The sequence below is a fragment of the Colius striatus genome, chromosome 29, assembly GCF_028858725.1.
Source record: "Colius striatus isolate bColStr4 chromosome 29, bColStr4.1.hap1, whole genome shotgun sequence".
In the NCBI taxonomy this organism is placed as follows: domain Eukaryota; kingdom Metazoa; phylum Chordata; class Aves; order Coliiformes; family Coliidae; genus Colius; species Colius striatus.
Genome location: NC_084787.1, coordinates 650,550 through 665,403, shown reverse-complemented (window position 1 = coordinate 665,403; position 14,854 = coordinate 650,550). Strand labels below are relative to the sequence as shown.

Sequence of the window (14,854 nt, the reverse complement as noted above, 5' to 3'; positions counted from 1 at the left end):
GAACGTGCCCTCTGCGGGCCGCCATCCGCCCGAAAGGGGGCGTGTGTTGGGGGCGTGGCCTAAGCGTCGTGGCCCCGCCCCTGGGCGTGTCCTGGCGCGGCGTTGACCAATGGGCGGGGCCGGGGGCGGGGCCGGGGCGAAGGTAACAGGTTGCGGTGGGCAGCGGCGGCGGCGGCCGGTGAGTGCGGGGGCAAAGCGCGGGGGGCTGCGACCCCCGGGGTGTCCGGTCCCACGGCAGCGGCTGTGGGAGCTGGGGCTGCAGGGACTGCAGGGGCTGGGGCTACAGAGGCTGCCACCATAGGGGCTGCGACCCCCGGGGTGTCCGGTCCCACGGCAGCGGCTGTAGTGGCTGGGGCTACAGGGGCTGCGACCCCCGGGGTGTCCGGTCCCACGGCAGAGCATAGACTGCCCCGTGGCAGCGTATAGGGTATAGATACGGGCTGGGCTTGTCCTTCCTGGGGTGTGTCCTGTCCCATGGTGGAACTCAGAGGGGCTGTTGTCCTTGGCACGCGTCCTGCCCCAGGGCAGAGCCTGTAGGGACTGGGACTGTAGGTGTTGTCCTTCCTGGACTGTGCCCTGCCCTGTGGCAGAGCCTATAGAGACTGGGGCTTTAGCAGCTCTCCTTTGTGGGGGACCCTCTCTCTACAGAAGATCCTACAGGGGCTGTGGTGGCCCTTGTCTTTGGCATGTGCTCCACCCCACAGCAGTCTCTATAGGGGTTCTTCTCCATAGGCTGTGACTCACTCTAGTAGATCCTACAGGGATCCCTCAGGTTGCTGCCCCAGTGAGGGACCTGGGTTGTCCCTGTTCTACCTGCTATAGGGGATCTGCTGTCCCCAGTAGCCCATATGGGAACTGCTGTTACCTGTGGCCGCTGGGGACTGTCCCCTGCATAAGGGATCTGTGTCCCCCTAAGGAAGCTGCAGCTGCCTCTGTCCTTGCAGGAGAGGCCCCACACAGGGACCTTATAGCATCCATAGGGCTCTCTATAGGAACAGCCTCTATCTAGAGGCTGCCACTGCTTCTCCTCATTAGCACAAAGCTAATCAGCCTCTGCCCTGCCCCCCTGGAGCCGTGGCTCACAGGAGGGTGACTTCATCCAGCTGGGGTGGACGTGGTGGCCTCCTGGGACCTTCCCCACCCGCATGGAGGCAACGTGGCTGCTGCTGGCCACGGCCCATCCACGGCTGCAGGTCCCGATGGGCTCCCTGACCCAGCCCTGTCCTCTGACAGCTTTTGTTCAGGAGGGTGTTTGTGGTTTGCTCCGGGCTGCCTTTCCTCTCCTGCCACCCGACCAGTCGAGCTGGTTTGGAGCCTGGCTGAGTTTCCATCTCCATCCCCGGAGATAAGGCGCCGTTTGCCTCCAGAGCCCCTCACCCTCTGTGCCGTGGCCCCGGTACTCACAGCATCTCCCCCTCAGCATCTTCCTTCCAGGGGCTGAGGCTGCAGTGTTGCCTCTGAGGGTAATTGTCCTGTCCCAGAGATCTCAGTGACGGTGGGGTCCCAGTTTGGGGGCAAAGCAGAGCCCTCGAGCCTGGCAGCACCAGGGACCTGTTGGCGTGTGCAGCTCCATGTTGTTCCCCTGGGGCTCCTCCTCACTCCTGCTGCTGTGCCCCAGGGAATATTTATCCCCACAAGCATGTGAATCAAAACTATTCTGTTTTCAAAGGCACAGCTTGCTCAGAAACCAGTAACTGATCTGGTTGGGACTGTGGGGAAGATGTTACTGTGTGGCTTGTGTGGTCTCAGGTCGCTGTCCCCCAGCGTGACCGTGGGTTCGGTAACGGGTCTGAGCCTCCAGTATTGGGGCACAGGGTCCCACATGGGGATGTGGCTTTTGGTTCCGAAACCTGGCCCTGGGAGAGGCAGAAAACGGGATTTTCCAGTCTCTGGGTTGATGATTAACCCCAGGGCTTTGCCTGTGGCCTGAGATAGGAAGGAATTCAGTCCTTATCAGCTCCACTGGGAGCCCTGGGGGACATTGCCTGCGGGGGGCAACCTGTATTCCCCCTGCACATGCCCCTGCCAGCCCCCGGCACAATGCCAGCGGCGAGATGAGCCGAGCCCGTCCCTGTTGCGTGAGGTGACGCAGGTGCCCTGGTTTCGGGTTCCGTCCCGCCTGGCAGCACACGGCTCACGTGCCCAGCGGAGCGTCTATCGGGGTTTCGAGCTCCGGAGGTTGCGGGAGAGCAGGACGAGCCGGTCCCCGCCGGTGTGGAGGGGCCGGGCAGGGCACGGCGTGTGCTACCTGCGCCTGAAATCAGCCCCGGACTTTGGCCCTGAGCAAAAGCAGGGCTGTATATAAACAAAGCTTTACAGGCAGCTGAGCTTTGAGGAAACCCTCGGTGGAAATGGCTTAAACCACCCCAGGAGCCCAAAAAACAGGTGATGGGAGAAAACTGCTGCATCTGTGCATCTGCACCAGCCCCTTCCCCGCGATGTCGGGCTGAGCACAGAGTGTTTTGGGATGATTCAACAGCTTGTGCTGCCCGTGCTTGGTTCGGACCAGTTTGGACCGAGGTGGCTTAGAGGTGGGCTCTGGCTTCAAGGAAAGAGGGTGTCATCTCCTCTCAGGGATCCTGGCGTGCGACTGCCTGCGGTCAGATTACCTGTCTGACCTGGCTGGAGGAGGCTGAGCCTGATCTGGCTGAAGGCTGAGCCAGATCTGGCAGGAGGAGGCTGAGCCAGACCTGTCAGGAGGCATCACCTTTCCCGTCTGGGTGGTTCTGGTGCGTGGAGCTGCAGCAGCACGGAGCTCAGCTTGGTGCAGGAGCCTTTTCCAGCACCGCCTGCAAATTGCAAAACAACTTTTCTGGGCGAACATTGTGGTGGTGGACGGCACAAAGGGCTCATTGTGCTGCTGTCCTGGGCCAGCAGAGCTGGCCGTGTGCCAGCCCCGGCGCTGCCGGCGCAGCGTGATGCCGGAGGTGCGTGACCACGGCCTCGGCCGTGTGCGACCCCTGCTGCTGCTGCCACAGCCTCTGCCAGCCCGACCTGGGCCAGGGGTGAGGTGTGTTGGAGCACAGCACGTGCCCTGGGGACAATAACCAGCCTATTTTTAGCCCAGATTCTCCATCCCTCCTGCTCCCGGGCTCCTTCCCTGTGGTTTCCAGTGAAATCCCCTCCCGGGGCTGCGTTTCCAGCCTGGGGATGGGTGTTGCTCTCCCACACAGGAATGCAATCCAGCTCTAGCCCTTTATCCCCGAGCTGGAGCCTTTCCAGGAGCAGGGCAGCATTCCTGGGAGGTGACCAGCCAGGCCTGGCTCACCTGCTCCCTCCCAGCTCCCCAGAAACCTGGCTCATGCCACCGCAGCCCCTCAAAGCCAGGAGCAGAGCCACATGTCTTGAGCTGGTGCTCCCTTGATAAGAGCAAATCCTCCTCTCCCTGGTGGGGTCTTGTGCCAGGGGAGGGGTCTGAGCCCAGCAGCATCCCCATAGTTATCCACCACCTGCTTCCTGCCCATGCCAGGGCGAGTGGTGACGCAGAGCCATGTCCTTTGTTGGTGCCAGAGGGTTTGCTTGGCTCGGTGAGCCCCTGCCCCACTGGCAATGCCATTGGGAGGGTGCCATGTCTCACCACCCGTCCAAAGGTCCTCCCAAGGCGGGTGCTGCACCCAGAGCTCGTGGTTCCCACCCTGATAGCGCCAGGGGCTGAGCCCTCTCCCTGCCTGGGCTGTACCTGGGCACCAGCCGCACTTTGGACACTGGCAACTGTGGAAAAACTCTGCCTTTCGCTGCTGAAGCTGATTCCCTCCCCTTGATTTGCAGCTGGAGGTTGGTGGCCGTGCTGCTCCTCGCAGACCCCCGACGGCTGCGAGCAGACACCGCGGTGCCCGGAGGGATGGGGCCGATGGGATTTGCTTTAGGGGCTGTGGCTGCGGGCTCAGGGCATGTTTACAGAGGCTGATGTGGGGCTGATCTCGTTAGCTGGACACCATGCAGGGATAACGAGCTCAGGAGATTGGAGGCTCTTCTCCTGTGCCCTGCGCAGCCCCTCGCCTGCTGCTGCCTTTGCCGCGGGGCCGGGGAGGGACGTGGGAGCCCCGCAGGGCTCGTCTGGGCTCTGGCAAAGTGCAGGAGCTGCAGGAGCTGTCCCTGCTGGGTTTGGCCGGAGGATGGGAGCAGACGGCGGTGGCGGGAAGCTGGCAGGGCCAAGGGAAGCAAACTGCTCGTCTCCCTGGCAGTGCCCGGCGGGGTGTGTGTGGCACCCGCTGCCGCCTCCGGTCCACGCTGCTGTGCCAGGCCCGGCATCTCCGGTGCCTTCCGTCCCTCTGCAGAAAGCTGAGTTCCACGGCAGCGGGGTTCTGGCTCCTTCTCCGAGCTGTATGTGAGATTGGGGGCTCGGAGCTGTTCCATCCCCATCTGCACCCCGTCTCTGCCAGCTCCAGACACGGTCAGCCTTGGGGACAATGTCCAGACCCGAGCTGAAAGCAGGGAAGACTGGGGTTGGGTTTTTTGTGTTTAAGCATCCCCCTCCTGGCTCTGGATCCTTTTGGCTCCCGGATTCGCCCCAGAACATCCTCCCGCGCTCGGCACCGCGCGTTGCTCCTGGCATCCAGTTTATTTGCAGCGGAGAAAGGAGCTGCTGCTGCTCCCGGTGTGATCTGGGGCTTCTCCATCACTTAAACCCCTTTTCCATCACTTAAACATAAGGGAAGCTCACACTCCCCCCCGCCCCCCGCCGCATCCTCCGCTCCTGCCGGTCGGCATCGCCACCGGGACCGGGGGGTGAAGGGTTACATCACGCTGTTCCCAATATGTCACTGCTCATATCTGTCCCCTCCCCACGGGACCCGGGCGGCTGCCCCGGCCACGGGGACGGCGGGCGCTGGGGGTGATGCTGAGGGACGCGGGAGCAGCGGCTGCAGCGAGGCTGCGGCGTTTCGCAGGCGGCAGCGGGAGCGCAGCCCGGCTGCGGAGCCCGGGCAGGATCTGCCTCCCCTCCAGCCCCCCGGCTCCTGCCGCCAAGGGCGAGCGGCGAGAGACGCGGTGAGGGTCCGGCTGCTGATACTACGCAGGGGGAGGGGGGGGTTTTGCTCTCCCGGCCCCCCGGGAGCAGCCGGCGATGCCGGTACCGGCACAGCGAGCCCTGTCCCCGTCCTGTCCTGGGGACGCTGCAGCACTGGCACTGCCTGTCCTCTGGCACCCGTCCCCGCGGGAAAGCGCTGCTGAGCACCATCTCTGATCGGAGGACGACTCCGTCCCCTTTCTCTCCTTCCCCCCTGCCCAGGACCGCGGTGCTGAGCCCCGGGGATGGAGTGGCCGGCGAGCGCGGCGATGGCGGAGAAGCAGAACCCCGTGGACTACGGCGTCCAGATCCGCTTCATCAACGACCTGCAGGAGCCCCGGAGGCCCCCGAAGGCGCGGGGCAAGCCCGGCTCCTACGGCGTGGCCGTGCGGGTGCAGGGCATCGCCGGGCAGCCCTTCGTCGTCCTCAACAGCGGCGAGAAGGGCGGCGACTCCTTCGGGGTGCAGATCAAGGGCGAGGGCTCCTACCCCAGCCCCCCCGCCGGCCCCCGACCCTCCGGCTCCGTCAGCTCCGACTCGGAGCTGCCGGAAAACCCCTACGGCGGGCGGCAGCCGCAGCTCGGCTCGTCCCACAGCACCTCGGATGAGGAGGCGAGCGGCGGCTCCGTGACCTCCCGACGGGAGCCCAAACCTCCGCCGGGCAAGCGGCTGCTCGGGGAGGAGCTGCGGAGGACACAGTCCCACGGGGACCTGCTGAGCGCCGCCGCGGATGAGCCCTTTGCCGTCGGCGCTCCCCGGACTGGTGACAACTGGCAGCACCGGGCTCTGCCCGGCGGCAAAAGCAGCAGCATGTTGAACATCGTGCCGGAGCGGAGCAGAGCCTCTGGCTCAAGGGTCGTGAGCAAGGACCCCTCCTCGGACACAGAGGCCGCGGTGGCCGCTGGCGGCAGCGACGTGGACACCAAACCGCTCTCCTCGGTGGATTCGCTCATCAGCAAGTTCGACGGGAAGGTGCAGCAGCGCGGGCGGGCGGCCAGGAGGGGCCGGATCCCCTCGGAGGAGAGGAAACGCTCGCAGAGCCTGGACAGCCGCGTCTCCCACCGCGACGTGCGGGACGGCCGGGAGCTCAGCAGTGCCCAGCGCCACGCCGGCGCCGCCCGCCCCCAGCCCTCGGTGCCCACCGGCAGCCTGAGCCGCCCGAGCGGAGCGGGAGGGACGGAGGACGGGGCGATGAGGACTCAGCGGGTGAACCGGGGCGCGGAGGAGCCCGTGGCCGAGCGGCTGCAGAGCAAAGCCCGGGCAGAGCTGCAGGTACCAGAGGGTGGCTGGATCTTGCTGGGATCACAAGGGTCACAAGCCCCTTAACCAAGGGGGATGCCCAGACTGGCACCCAGGCGAGCGCCGGGATGCAGGGGCCAACTGGAGGGGACCCCGTGTCCTTGCCAGGGCTGAGCTCTTCCATCCCTCATGGCAGCTCAAATCCACCCCAGACCTGCTGCGGGACCAACGGGAGGTCGCCCACCCTGGCAGCAGCGAGCACCCCAAGGAGCTCATCTACAGCATCCTGAAGGAGGGGTGAGCCCCCCAAGCCCCTCCAAAGCCTCAGTGGCTGGGGGGTGGTTTGGGACCAGGGGTATCCCTGTAGCCAGCTGGGGCTCAGGATTTTGGGGGAGTGAATGGCAAAGTGCTGGGAGTGTTCCTCCACCCTGAGCTCAACCATCCCCCTGATCCATCCCCCCCATCCCCAAATGCTTCCCCCCACTCTGATGCCCACAGGAGCAGCGAGAGCGAGATCTCCCTGAAGAGGAAAACCTCTCGGCTGCTCGAGAAGATGCAGGAGCTGGTGGTGAGTTGAGGCCAACCTGCTGCTGCTTGAGAGGGACTAGTGGCTCTGAGCTGTTGCTCCAAGGGAACTGGGAATCTGAAGTGCCCCAAACTCTCTGAGTGAGCCTGGGGTGGTATCTCTCCAGGCACCCACCAAGGATGTGGCGTGTTCCCAGCCCCAGCACAGAGAGCTGGCCAGGAAGGTGGAGGAGCTGCAGGAAAAGCTCGACGAGGAGACCAAGGTGACACCAGATAGAAGGTTGGGGGGATGCAGGGTCACAGTTTACATCTGGGGGGGGGGAAAACAACTGGTCTGTGCTCTGGGCCCACTTGTTTGGGTGCCCAGGCAAGACAAAACCTTTTCCTGAGGTGTCTCAAGGGAGGCAGCGAGTGCTGGGGAGAGGGGTGGCTGCTGTCTGCAGGAGGGGATGGAAACCATGTCCCTTGTCCCACAGCTCCGACAGAAGGGAGAGGCGAGGAGCGGCTCCGCTCGGGCGCTGGAAGCCCGTCTGCGGGAGGCCGAAGGGGAGGCCCAACGTCTGCGGGGGGCCCTGGACAAGAAAACCCACGAGCTGCAGAGAAGTTTGCAGGAGTAAGAGCTGCGACACGTCTGAGCTGCTGAACGTGACAGGGCTGGGGATGTGTGTCCGTCCCCGGTGTGAGGACGCTGAGGGAGGGCGATGGGGGAGCGCTGGGGGCTTTTGGGGGTGCAAAGAGCACAGGGTGTGTGGCTGTCACCCCCCTGGCCCTGTCCTGGGCCAGATGCTCACAGGTGTGAGCTGCAGCCGCAGCACTTTGGGGTGAGGATGGGGCTGTGGTCTTGTGAAGGGCCACATGCTGTGAAGGGCCCCATCCTCTCCCCAGGCTGAGCGAGGTGAAAGCAGCCAAGGAGCAGACAGAGACCCGTCTGGGTGACTGTGAGGAGCAGCTGGAGGCGACGCACCGAGAGCTCGACCGTCTGCGCCAGCGCTCCGGCACGTCCCCGGATGGCGAAGCCCTGTACAAGGTACGGTGACGGTGGCACCGCGGTGTGGGCAGCCCCCTGTGTCACTTCATTGCCACTCAGCCCAGTTATGCCCTGCACCCAGGAGCTACTGGAGACCCGGGAGGAGCTGGAGGAGGCCCTGAGCTCTAAACAGCGTCAGGAGGAGCAGCTGCGGCTGCGGGAGCGGGAGCTGACGGCGCTGAAGGGAGCCCTGAAGGAGGAGGTGGCCAGTCATGACAAGGAGCTCGACCATGTCCGGCAGCAGTACCAGAGCGACATGGAGCAGCTGCGGCGCAGCATGGAGGACATCTCACAGGTCTGCCCTGGGGAGGGCTGCTGGAGGGGGAAAAGGGGCAGCTGGGGAGGATCTTGGCCTCAAGTTGCCCCTTTAAATGGTCTTGAGTGGAAATGGGGTTTGTGCCCTGCCCTTAACACACCACGAGGCAGGACCTCAGCATCACTGCAGTGTCCCACGAGGGCTCTGCAGCTCAACACTCAACATTTCGGTCCAGGATCAGGCCAACCTGGAGTCGGAGAAGCAGAAGATCAACACTGTGGTGAGGAACCTGCAGCGGGAGCTGGAGGAGAGCGCAGAGGAGACAGGGCATTGGCGGGACATGTTCCAGAAGAACAAGGATGAGCTCCGCAGCACCAAGCAGGAGTAAGTGCCAGGGCCATGATGAGCTTTCTGGGAGGTCTGGCTGCTGAGATGAGTAAGGAGTTGGAATGGGGCTGGTTCTCCTTCTCTTTCCCAGGCATGTGGGGAGGAAGGCGATGGCTGAGCCGGGTGCTGCTCTCTGGGCGTGCTGGGAGCTGGGGAGGGGGATGTGGGACACGAGGACTCAGAGGTGGGTTCAGGTGGCCCCATCCTGCCCCTCTCCAGGCTGCTGCAGGTGAAACTGGAGCGGGAGGAGTTTGAGGAGGAGCTGCGGGAGCTGCGGGAACGCTTCGCAGCTGCCCGGGAGGAGGCGGAGCAGGCGCGGAGCAGCGCGGTGGACTCCGGAGAGCTGGAGGCGCTCAGGAAGGTGGGTGAGGAGGGACAAGGCGTCCACAGCAATGGGGACACCGTGTCCAGCAGCAGGGGACCCCAACCCACCCTCTCCTCTGTGCCAGGAGCTGCGGCAGGCGCGGGAGGCACAGCGGGAGCTGGCGGGTGAGAAGCAGAGGCAGGAGGAGCTGCTGCGGCAGCGGGAGCGGGAGCTGGCGGTGCTGAAGGGCACCATGGAGGAGCAGGCGGCCAGTCGCGACGGGGAGCTGGAGCGGTACCGCCGAGACCTGCAGCAGCTCCAGGAGGAGCGGGACGAGGCCGCCAAGGTGAGGGTCTGCAGCCATGAGCCAAGGAGCGATTCTGCCCTCACGTCTTCCCAGGAGTGCCAGGTTCCACAGCTGCAACCCACAGCCTCAAATCCACCCACTGTGGGCTCATCCAAATGGCTGAGAGCCCAAATTGCCCCCCAAGACCTGGCCCCAGGCCCACCCTGTGCCGTGGCTGCGTTACAGGCAAAGGCGTCCCTGGAGAGCACACGGGAGGCGTCGGAGCAGGCGAAGAAGATGGTGGAGTCCAGCCTGAGGGAGCTGCAGGAGCAGAACGACGACCTGAGGAGGAAGGTCCTCGGGATGGAGACACATCTGAAGGAGTACGAGCGCCTTGGAGAGAACTGGGAGGGTTCCCAGGCACGGCTCAAGGAGAAAGTCACCAAATTGGAGGTACCGGGGCTGTGGCCATTCCTGAGCTGCCCCGAGCTGTTCCCCTGCCGTGGGAAGGAGTCAGAAGAGCTCCCTCCTCGCAGGCAGAGCGCAGGCAGCTGGAGGAGTCGCTGGGCGAAGCCACGGAGCGGGAGCAGGAGCTGCTGATGGCCAAGAGGTCGCTGGAGACCCATCTGGAGGAGGCCCAGCGGGGCCTGGCCCGGCTGACGCAGGAGCACCGGGATCTGAGCGTGTCCTTCCAGGAGGAGCAGCGGCAGAAGGAGCAGCTCAAGCGCGCCAAGAGCGAGCTGGAGGAGCAGAAGCGTCTGCTCGACCGCACCACCGAGAAGCTGAACAAAGAGGTTGGGGTGCTCAGGTGCCTCCAGGGCCACTGTGCAGCCCCAGGACCCCCCTGGGGTCCACCGTGGGTCTCTGTGCCAGGAGATGGGGGTCTCTGAGTTGCCCTCTTGGGTTAGCAGAGGGATCTGGGACTTTGGGTTCTGGTTTCCCTGCAGAGCTGGTTGTGTCCAACCCTTCTCCACCATCCCAGGAGGTGTGTAAAGCCACACTGTCCCCAGGGATCTTGACCCCCTGATGTCCCCAGGTCATCTTGTCCCTTAGTCTTCCCAGCTCAGGCTCTGTACTGTCTGGGCTCATCCAGGCTGCTCTGGCACCCCTCACCACGACACCCAGGGGGCAGAAATGTCCCCCCCCTAGCCCCATGCCCATTGGTGTCTTGTCCCACCTCCAGTCCCACCAGCTCAGGACAGGGTGTGTGGGCTGGTGCTCAGCTCCTGAGCTGTCTCTGCTCTGCTGCAGCTGGAGCAGATGACGGAGCAGTCACACAGCTCCTTGGCCGAGCTGCAGTCACAGCTGGAGGAGTTCAAGGAGAAGTCACGGAGGGAGATCACAGACTCCCAGAAGCAAGCCAAGGATCGGGGCGCTGAGGTGGAGAAGATGCAGTTCAGCGTGGGACGGCTGCAGGATGAGGTACCACGAGGGCTGCTGGGTCGTGGGACCCCTCCATCCCTCCGTGGGGATTCCCCTCACGTGGGGACACCTCTTCTCTGTGTGATGCAGGTCACTCGGCTGAAGCAAGCACTGCAGGACAGTCAGGCAGAGCGGGAGAGCGCGCTGCTGGACAAGGAGGTGCTGCTGCAGCGCCTGCACAACCTCGAGCAGGAGATGGAGACCAAGAGGCGCTCCCAGGACGATCGCTCGCGGCACGTCAAAGTCCTGGAGGTGGGCAGGGCAGTGCCGCGCCCCAAACCCGCCCGCGCCCCGCACCTGCAGTGCTGCGTGCAGACAGCAAGGGGCAGAGCTGCACAGCCCTCCTGCGTCCCGCAGCCCTGCCGAGAGGGCTCCCGCTGCCTGGCGGCGCTGAGGAGGGTGCTGAGGGGCTGATATCGATAATTACCGTCCCGGACGGCTTTGTTTTGGCGGTGCCCGGCGGTGCCCCGTGGCTCAGCTGCCATCGCTCTGTGGGTTCCTCTCCCCCGAGGGGGTGGTGGGTGGTTGGTGGTCTGAGCCGTGAGCTGCTGTGTCTCATCTCCTTTCAGCCCCCACCGGGGTTTGCTGGGCTGGAAGTGACACGACTCCTTTCCTCCAGAGCCCCAGCTCGCAGGCTCTGGCTGCCCAAAGTCCCTCTGTGCCTGTCCCTCGATGCCAGCGCTGACTCTCTGGTGCTGGCTCTTTGCAGGAGAAGTCCAAGCGCCTGGAGGTGGAACTGGAAGAGGAGAAGACCACAGTGGAGCTGCTGACTGAGAGGGTCAACAGGAGTAGAGACCAGGTGGGGCCTCCCCAGCTCTGCAAAGCAACGCTGGGCGAGTCGGGTCCTTGGGGACACAGTCACCAGAGTTAAAACCCCATTAACCCATTAACGAGTCGTCAGTGATCTCTCTGTCACCCTGAGATGACAGGGCAAGAGGAAATTCTCTGAGCTTAGCCCAAAAACTGTGAAATCCTCTGAAATGACAGGGTGAGGTCTGTGTTTGTGCAGGAAGTTGGGGTTTGACCGACGCCGGGCTCCAGCCCTCCCCTCCCTCACAACCCACCCACTTATTACCTTCAGAGCCAGAGCCACTGCCTGAGCGCTGCCTGAGCCTCCCAGGATCGGCACCTCCTCTGCTCACAGCTCATCTGCCTCCTGCCCCACCAGCTCCAGCCTGGGGCTTGGAAATCCCACCCCCCCTGAGCCACTAAAATGGGTGGGATTCTCATTTTTCCACCTGGGAAATGGGCACATCCAAGGGGAGACTTTGCCCATGAGTCCTGGACGTGTCTGAAGCACACAAAGCCGTGGCTGTGCTCAGCTCCAGGGGTGGCTCTCTTGGCTTTTGGGGCTGCTTGAAAGAATTTCAAGCAAGTTTAAAATATAAACTGCCTTTGCTTTAAAATGCACTGAGCTGTGAATTTCACCCTTGGTCAACCTGAAAGAGGCCCCTGGGGCAGGTCTGAAGAGTCCCCAATCCCAGTCCAACCAGTTTAAACCCTCCCCATGGAAAATTGCAGCCCTGGTCTCTGGGCTGCTGGCCAGAACAGTGGTAACTAATTTAGGAAGGAACCAAAAATCCTCTTGCTGGGGGTTTTTGGTGTCACTGTCAGTGGCTGTGTGGCTGCTGGGTGCATTGAGTCCACTGGTGAAGATGTTGTGGTGGCCCCAATCTCTGGCCAAGCAAATGTGATGGTGAAGGATGTGGCAAAACCAACCAGTGGCACATTTGTGTCCCCAGATCGATCAGCTGCGGTCAGAGCTGCTGCAGGAACGCTCCAGCCGGCAGGACCTGGAGTGTGACAAAGTCTCTCTGGAGAGACAGGTACAGCTGAGCCGCAGCCATAGGGGCACCAGACCCCTCATCCCAGGATGGATGCAGGGCAAGGGGTCTCAGTGCAGCCTCGCTCCTCAAGGAGAGGGACCCTATTCCCAAAGAGCTTTTCCTGATGTACAATCATTTCCCCTCCTCTTCCCCGCTCTGGATGTGTCCCATCCCCTCCTCCCCATGTCCCATCCCTGGACTGAGCGTCCTCAGAGCCATCTGGCATCTCCTGGGGCTGACATTCCCACTGGGATCCCCCTTTCCTGGCAGCTTCCCACCAGCCTGCCCAGGCTCATGCTCCAAACCCTTGGTTACCTAACCCCAAGCTGGCTCCTAACACGCTGGGGCGATGGGAATGGAGCTCCCCAAGCTGTTCTTGTTCCTGCTGTGGAATTGCTGCTGCCAAGAAAAACACGGGGCTGCTGCTGCTGCCGCCGCGGGGCCCGTCCCGCTGCCATTGTTACTACTGACTGGTTGAGGCCGGGGCGATGCTGCTGTGTGGGACAGGGAGAGGAGAAGGCCTCTGTAGTGCTTGTGGGAAGGCTTTTTTAGCCAGCAAGGGCAGTTAAGAGCAGAGACAGGGGAGCTGGGGGGTGATGGGCATCAGGGAGCCACCCCCCAGTGGTCCCAGGCACATCCTGATCTCGCCTCGTGCCCTGGCTGGTGCCAACGTGCCTAATTGCCATTATATAACCCATCTCGTTACGCCTCCTCCTTGGGAAAGGGGTTCTGGGCCCTGACTCACACCAGGATTTATGTAAGCGAAGGTTCTGAGCCTTTCCCACCAGGGCTGGCAGCACCACAGGGGGTGACAGGGATGGCTTCAGGCCCTTCTCTCCCTGCAGAACAAGGAGCTGAAGAGCCGCCTGGCCAGCTCGGCCGGGCTGCAGAAGCCCAGCAGCAACGTCTCGCAGCTGGAGGCGCAGCTGGAGGAGCTGCAGGACAAGCTGCAGGCAGAGGAGAGGTACCAGACCTGGAGCCCCCACCTCGGGGGGCCCCTGTGCCCTTGCTGGCTGCCATCCCCACCCATTGCTTTGCCATAGGGAGAAGAGTGTCCTGCTGTCCTCCAACCGCAAGCTGGAGAGGAAGGTGAAGGAGTTGACCATCCAGATTGATGATGAGCGGCAGCAGGTCAACGACCAGAAGGATCAGGTGAGAGGCAGACGGGAGCCCTCTGCGAGGCCGAGCAGCTCTGGGATCTGCCTCGGGGCCTCTGGGTGCTCATCCTGTGGGACCTGCCCCGTCTCCTCCAGCTGAGCCTGCGGGTGAAGGCCTTGAAGCGTCAAGTGGATGAAGCAGAGGAGGAGATCGAGCGGCTGGAGGGTGCCCGCAAGAAGGCGCAGCGAGAGCTGGAGGAGCAGCACGAGCTCAACGAGCAGCTGCAGAACCGCATCAAGGCTCTGGAGAAGGAGGCTTGGTGGGTGCTAAGCCAAAGAGGGGGGTCCCAGTCCTATCCCCAGCAGGGACTGACCCCTCTTTTCCATCCCCAGGCGCAAAGCTGCCCGCTCAGCTGCTGATTCCTCGCTGCAAGATGACCAGCTCAGCTCAGATGAGGATTTCGACAGTGCCTATGGGCCCTCCTCCATTGCCTCGCTGCTCAACGAGGCCAACCTCCAGACCAGCTCCTGCTGACGCCTGCGCCACGCCGAGCCCCATCCCCAGAGCCGGGTGAGGGCCCAGCCCTGGATGCTGCTGCTCGATGCAAAAACTCTTCTAATACCAACGACATGAAGGAAGGTGCCGCTCAAAAAGCGGTGGGACGGGGAACCCCCAGATGCTGTCTTGCCTCTTTCTCTTCATACGGGTCTCAGGGTGCATTTGCACTGTGGCTTTTTTGCTGGGAGCTGCTCACCATGGCCAATATCCACTGTGGTGACCAGGTCCAGACAGGACGCTGTGGCCCTGGGGTCTGAGCCATGGCCCTGGCAGCTCAGACTCTGTGGGGACAGGCAAAGTGTGAGGCCGAGGGGAACTGGAGACAGCCACAGCTCCAGCCACCCTCGTTTATTTTTCTATGCACCTGCCCCTCACCCCCCCCGCTGCCCTTTTCCCTGTCCAAGCGCTCTTTTAAATAAAATGAAGCATTTTAAGGCCTGTGCTCATCGTCTGGCTGGGGCTGGAGAGAGGGCACAGGCTCATTGGGCTGTGTGGCACCAGGCTCCTGCCCTGCTCAGGGAACACAGTTCCTTCCCCGCTCCGCTGGATCTGGCCTGGAGATAAATCCTCCTTATCGCTAATTAACGAGGATGGGAGTCTTGCCAACTGCTAATTAGCGCCATTGCGTTGAGTGGCAGGTGATTACCGCAATTCCCCTCCATGGCCTCGAGCAGGGCCAAGCTGGCTCCGTCCCCAAGCCAGTGCAGGCCCCCAGCCAGCACCATCCCTGCTGCCTCAGTTTCCCCTCCTGTGCCCTGGTGATGTTTAACTGGGCTGGAGGCAGTGGGGATGGACACAGTGCCAACACTGGGGACACCCCTGTCCCCTCCTGGGTCAGTACTGGCCTTGTCTCTGCGTCACCACCGCACCCGCGGCGTCTCCGCTGTGGCTAAACCAGGCCAGCACAACCGGTTCTGCC

At 63.1% G+C, this 14,854-nt stretch overlaps 1 protein-coding gene across 2 annotated transcripts; it reads left to right on the top strand.

Moving 5' to 3' along the window:
- Positions 1–122: 122 nt before the first annotated feature.
- On the top strand, positions 123–14,369 carry CGN (cingulin). 2 transcript variants are annotated; one of them, XM_062016080.1, is made up of 21 exons: positions 123–178; positions 5,231–6,279; positions 6,443–6,543; positions 6,745–6,814; positions 6,939–7,034; positions 7,248–7,384; positions 7,657–7,798; positions 7,881–8,093; positions 8,290–8,438; positions 8,661–8,802; positions 8,891–9,091; positions 9,278–9,484; positions 9,568–9,825; positions 10,283–10,453; positions 10,544–10,705; positions 11,163–11,252; positions 12,196–12,279; positions 13,125–13,243; positions 13,323–13,431; positions 13,533–13,696; positions 13,770–14,369. In XM_062016080.1, the coding sequence occupies exons 2-21, from the start codon at positions 5,254–5,256 to the stop codon at positions 13,909–13,911; spliced, it is 3,783 nt and encodes a 1,260-aa protein (XP_061872064.1). In that variant the 5' UTR covers positions 123–178; positions 5,231–5,253; the 3' UTR covers positions 13,912–14,369. The 2 variants fall into 2 exon arrangements, with proteins under 2 accessions (XP_061872064.1, XP_061872063.1); XM_062016079.1 differs by having other exon boundaries at positions 8,891–9,484.
- Positions 14,370–14,854: the final 485 nt, after the last annotated feature.

What these genes read in the sequence shown, in the direction of transcription:
- CGN (XM_062016079.1), top strand. Translation starts at nt 5,254, where the DNA reads ATGGAGTGGCCGGCGAGCGCGGCGATGGCGGAGAAGCAGAACCCCGTG. An exon ending in AGCTGGAGGCGCTCAGGAAG is followed by an intron (nt 8,803 to 8,890) that starts GTGGGTGAGGAG and finishes CCTCTGTGCCAG; the next exon opens with GAGCTGCGGCAGGCGCGGGA. An exon ending in AAGTCTCTCTGGAGAGACAG is followed by an intron (nt 12,280 to 13,124) that starts GTACAGCTGAGC and finishes CTCTCCCTGCAG; the next exon opens with AACAAGGAGCTGAAGAGCCG.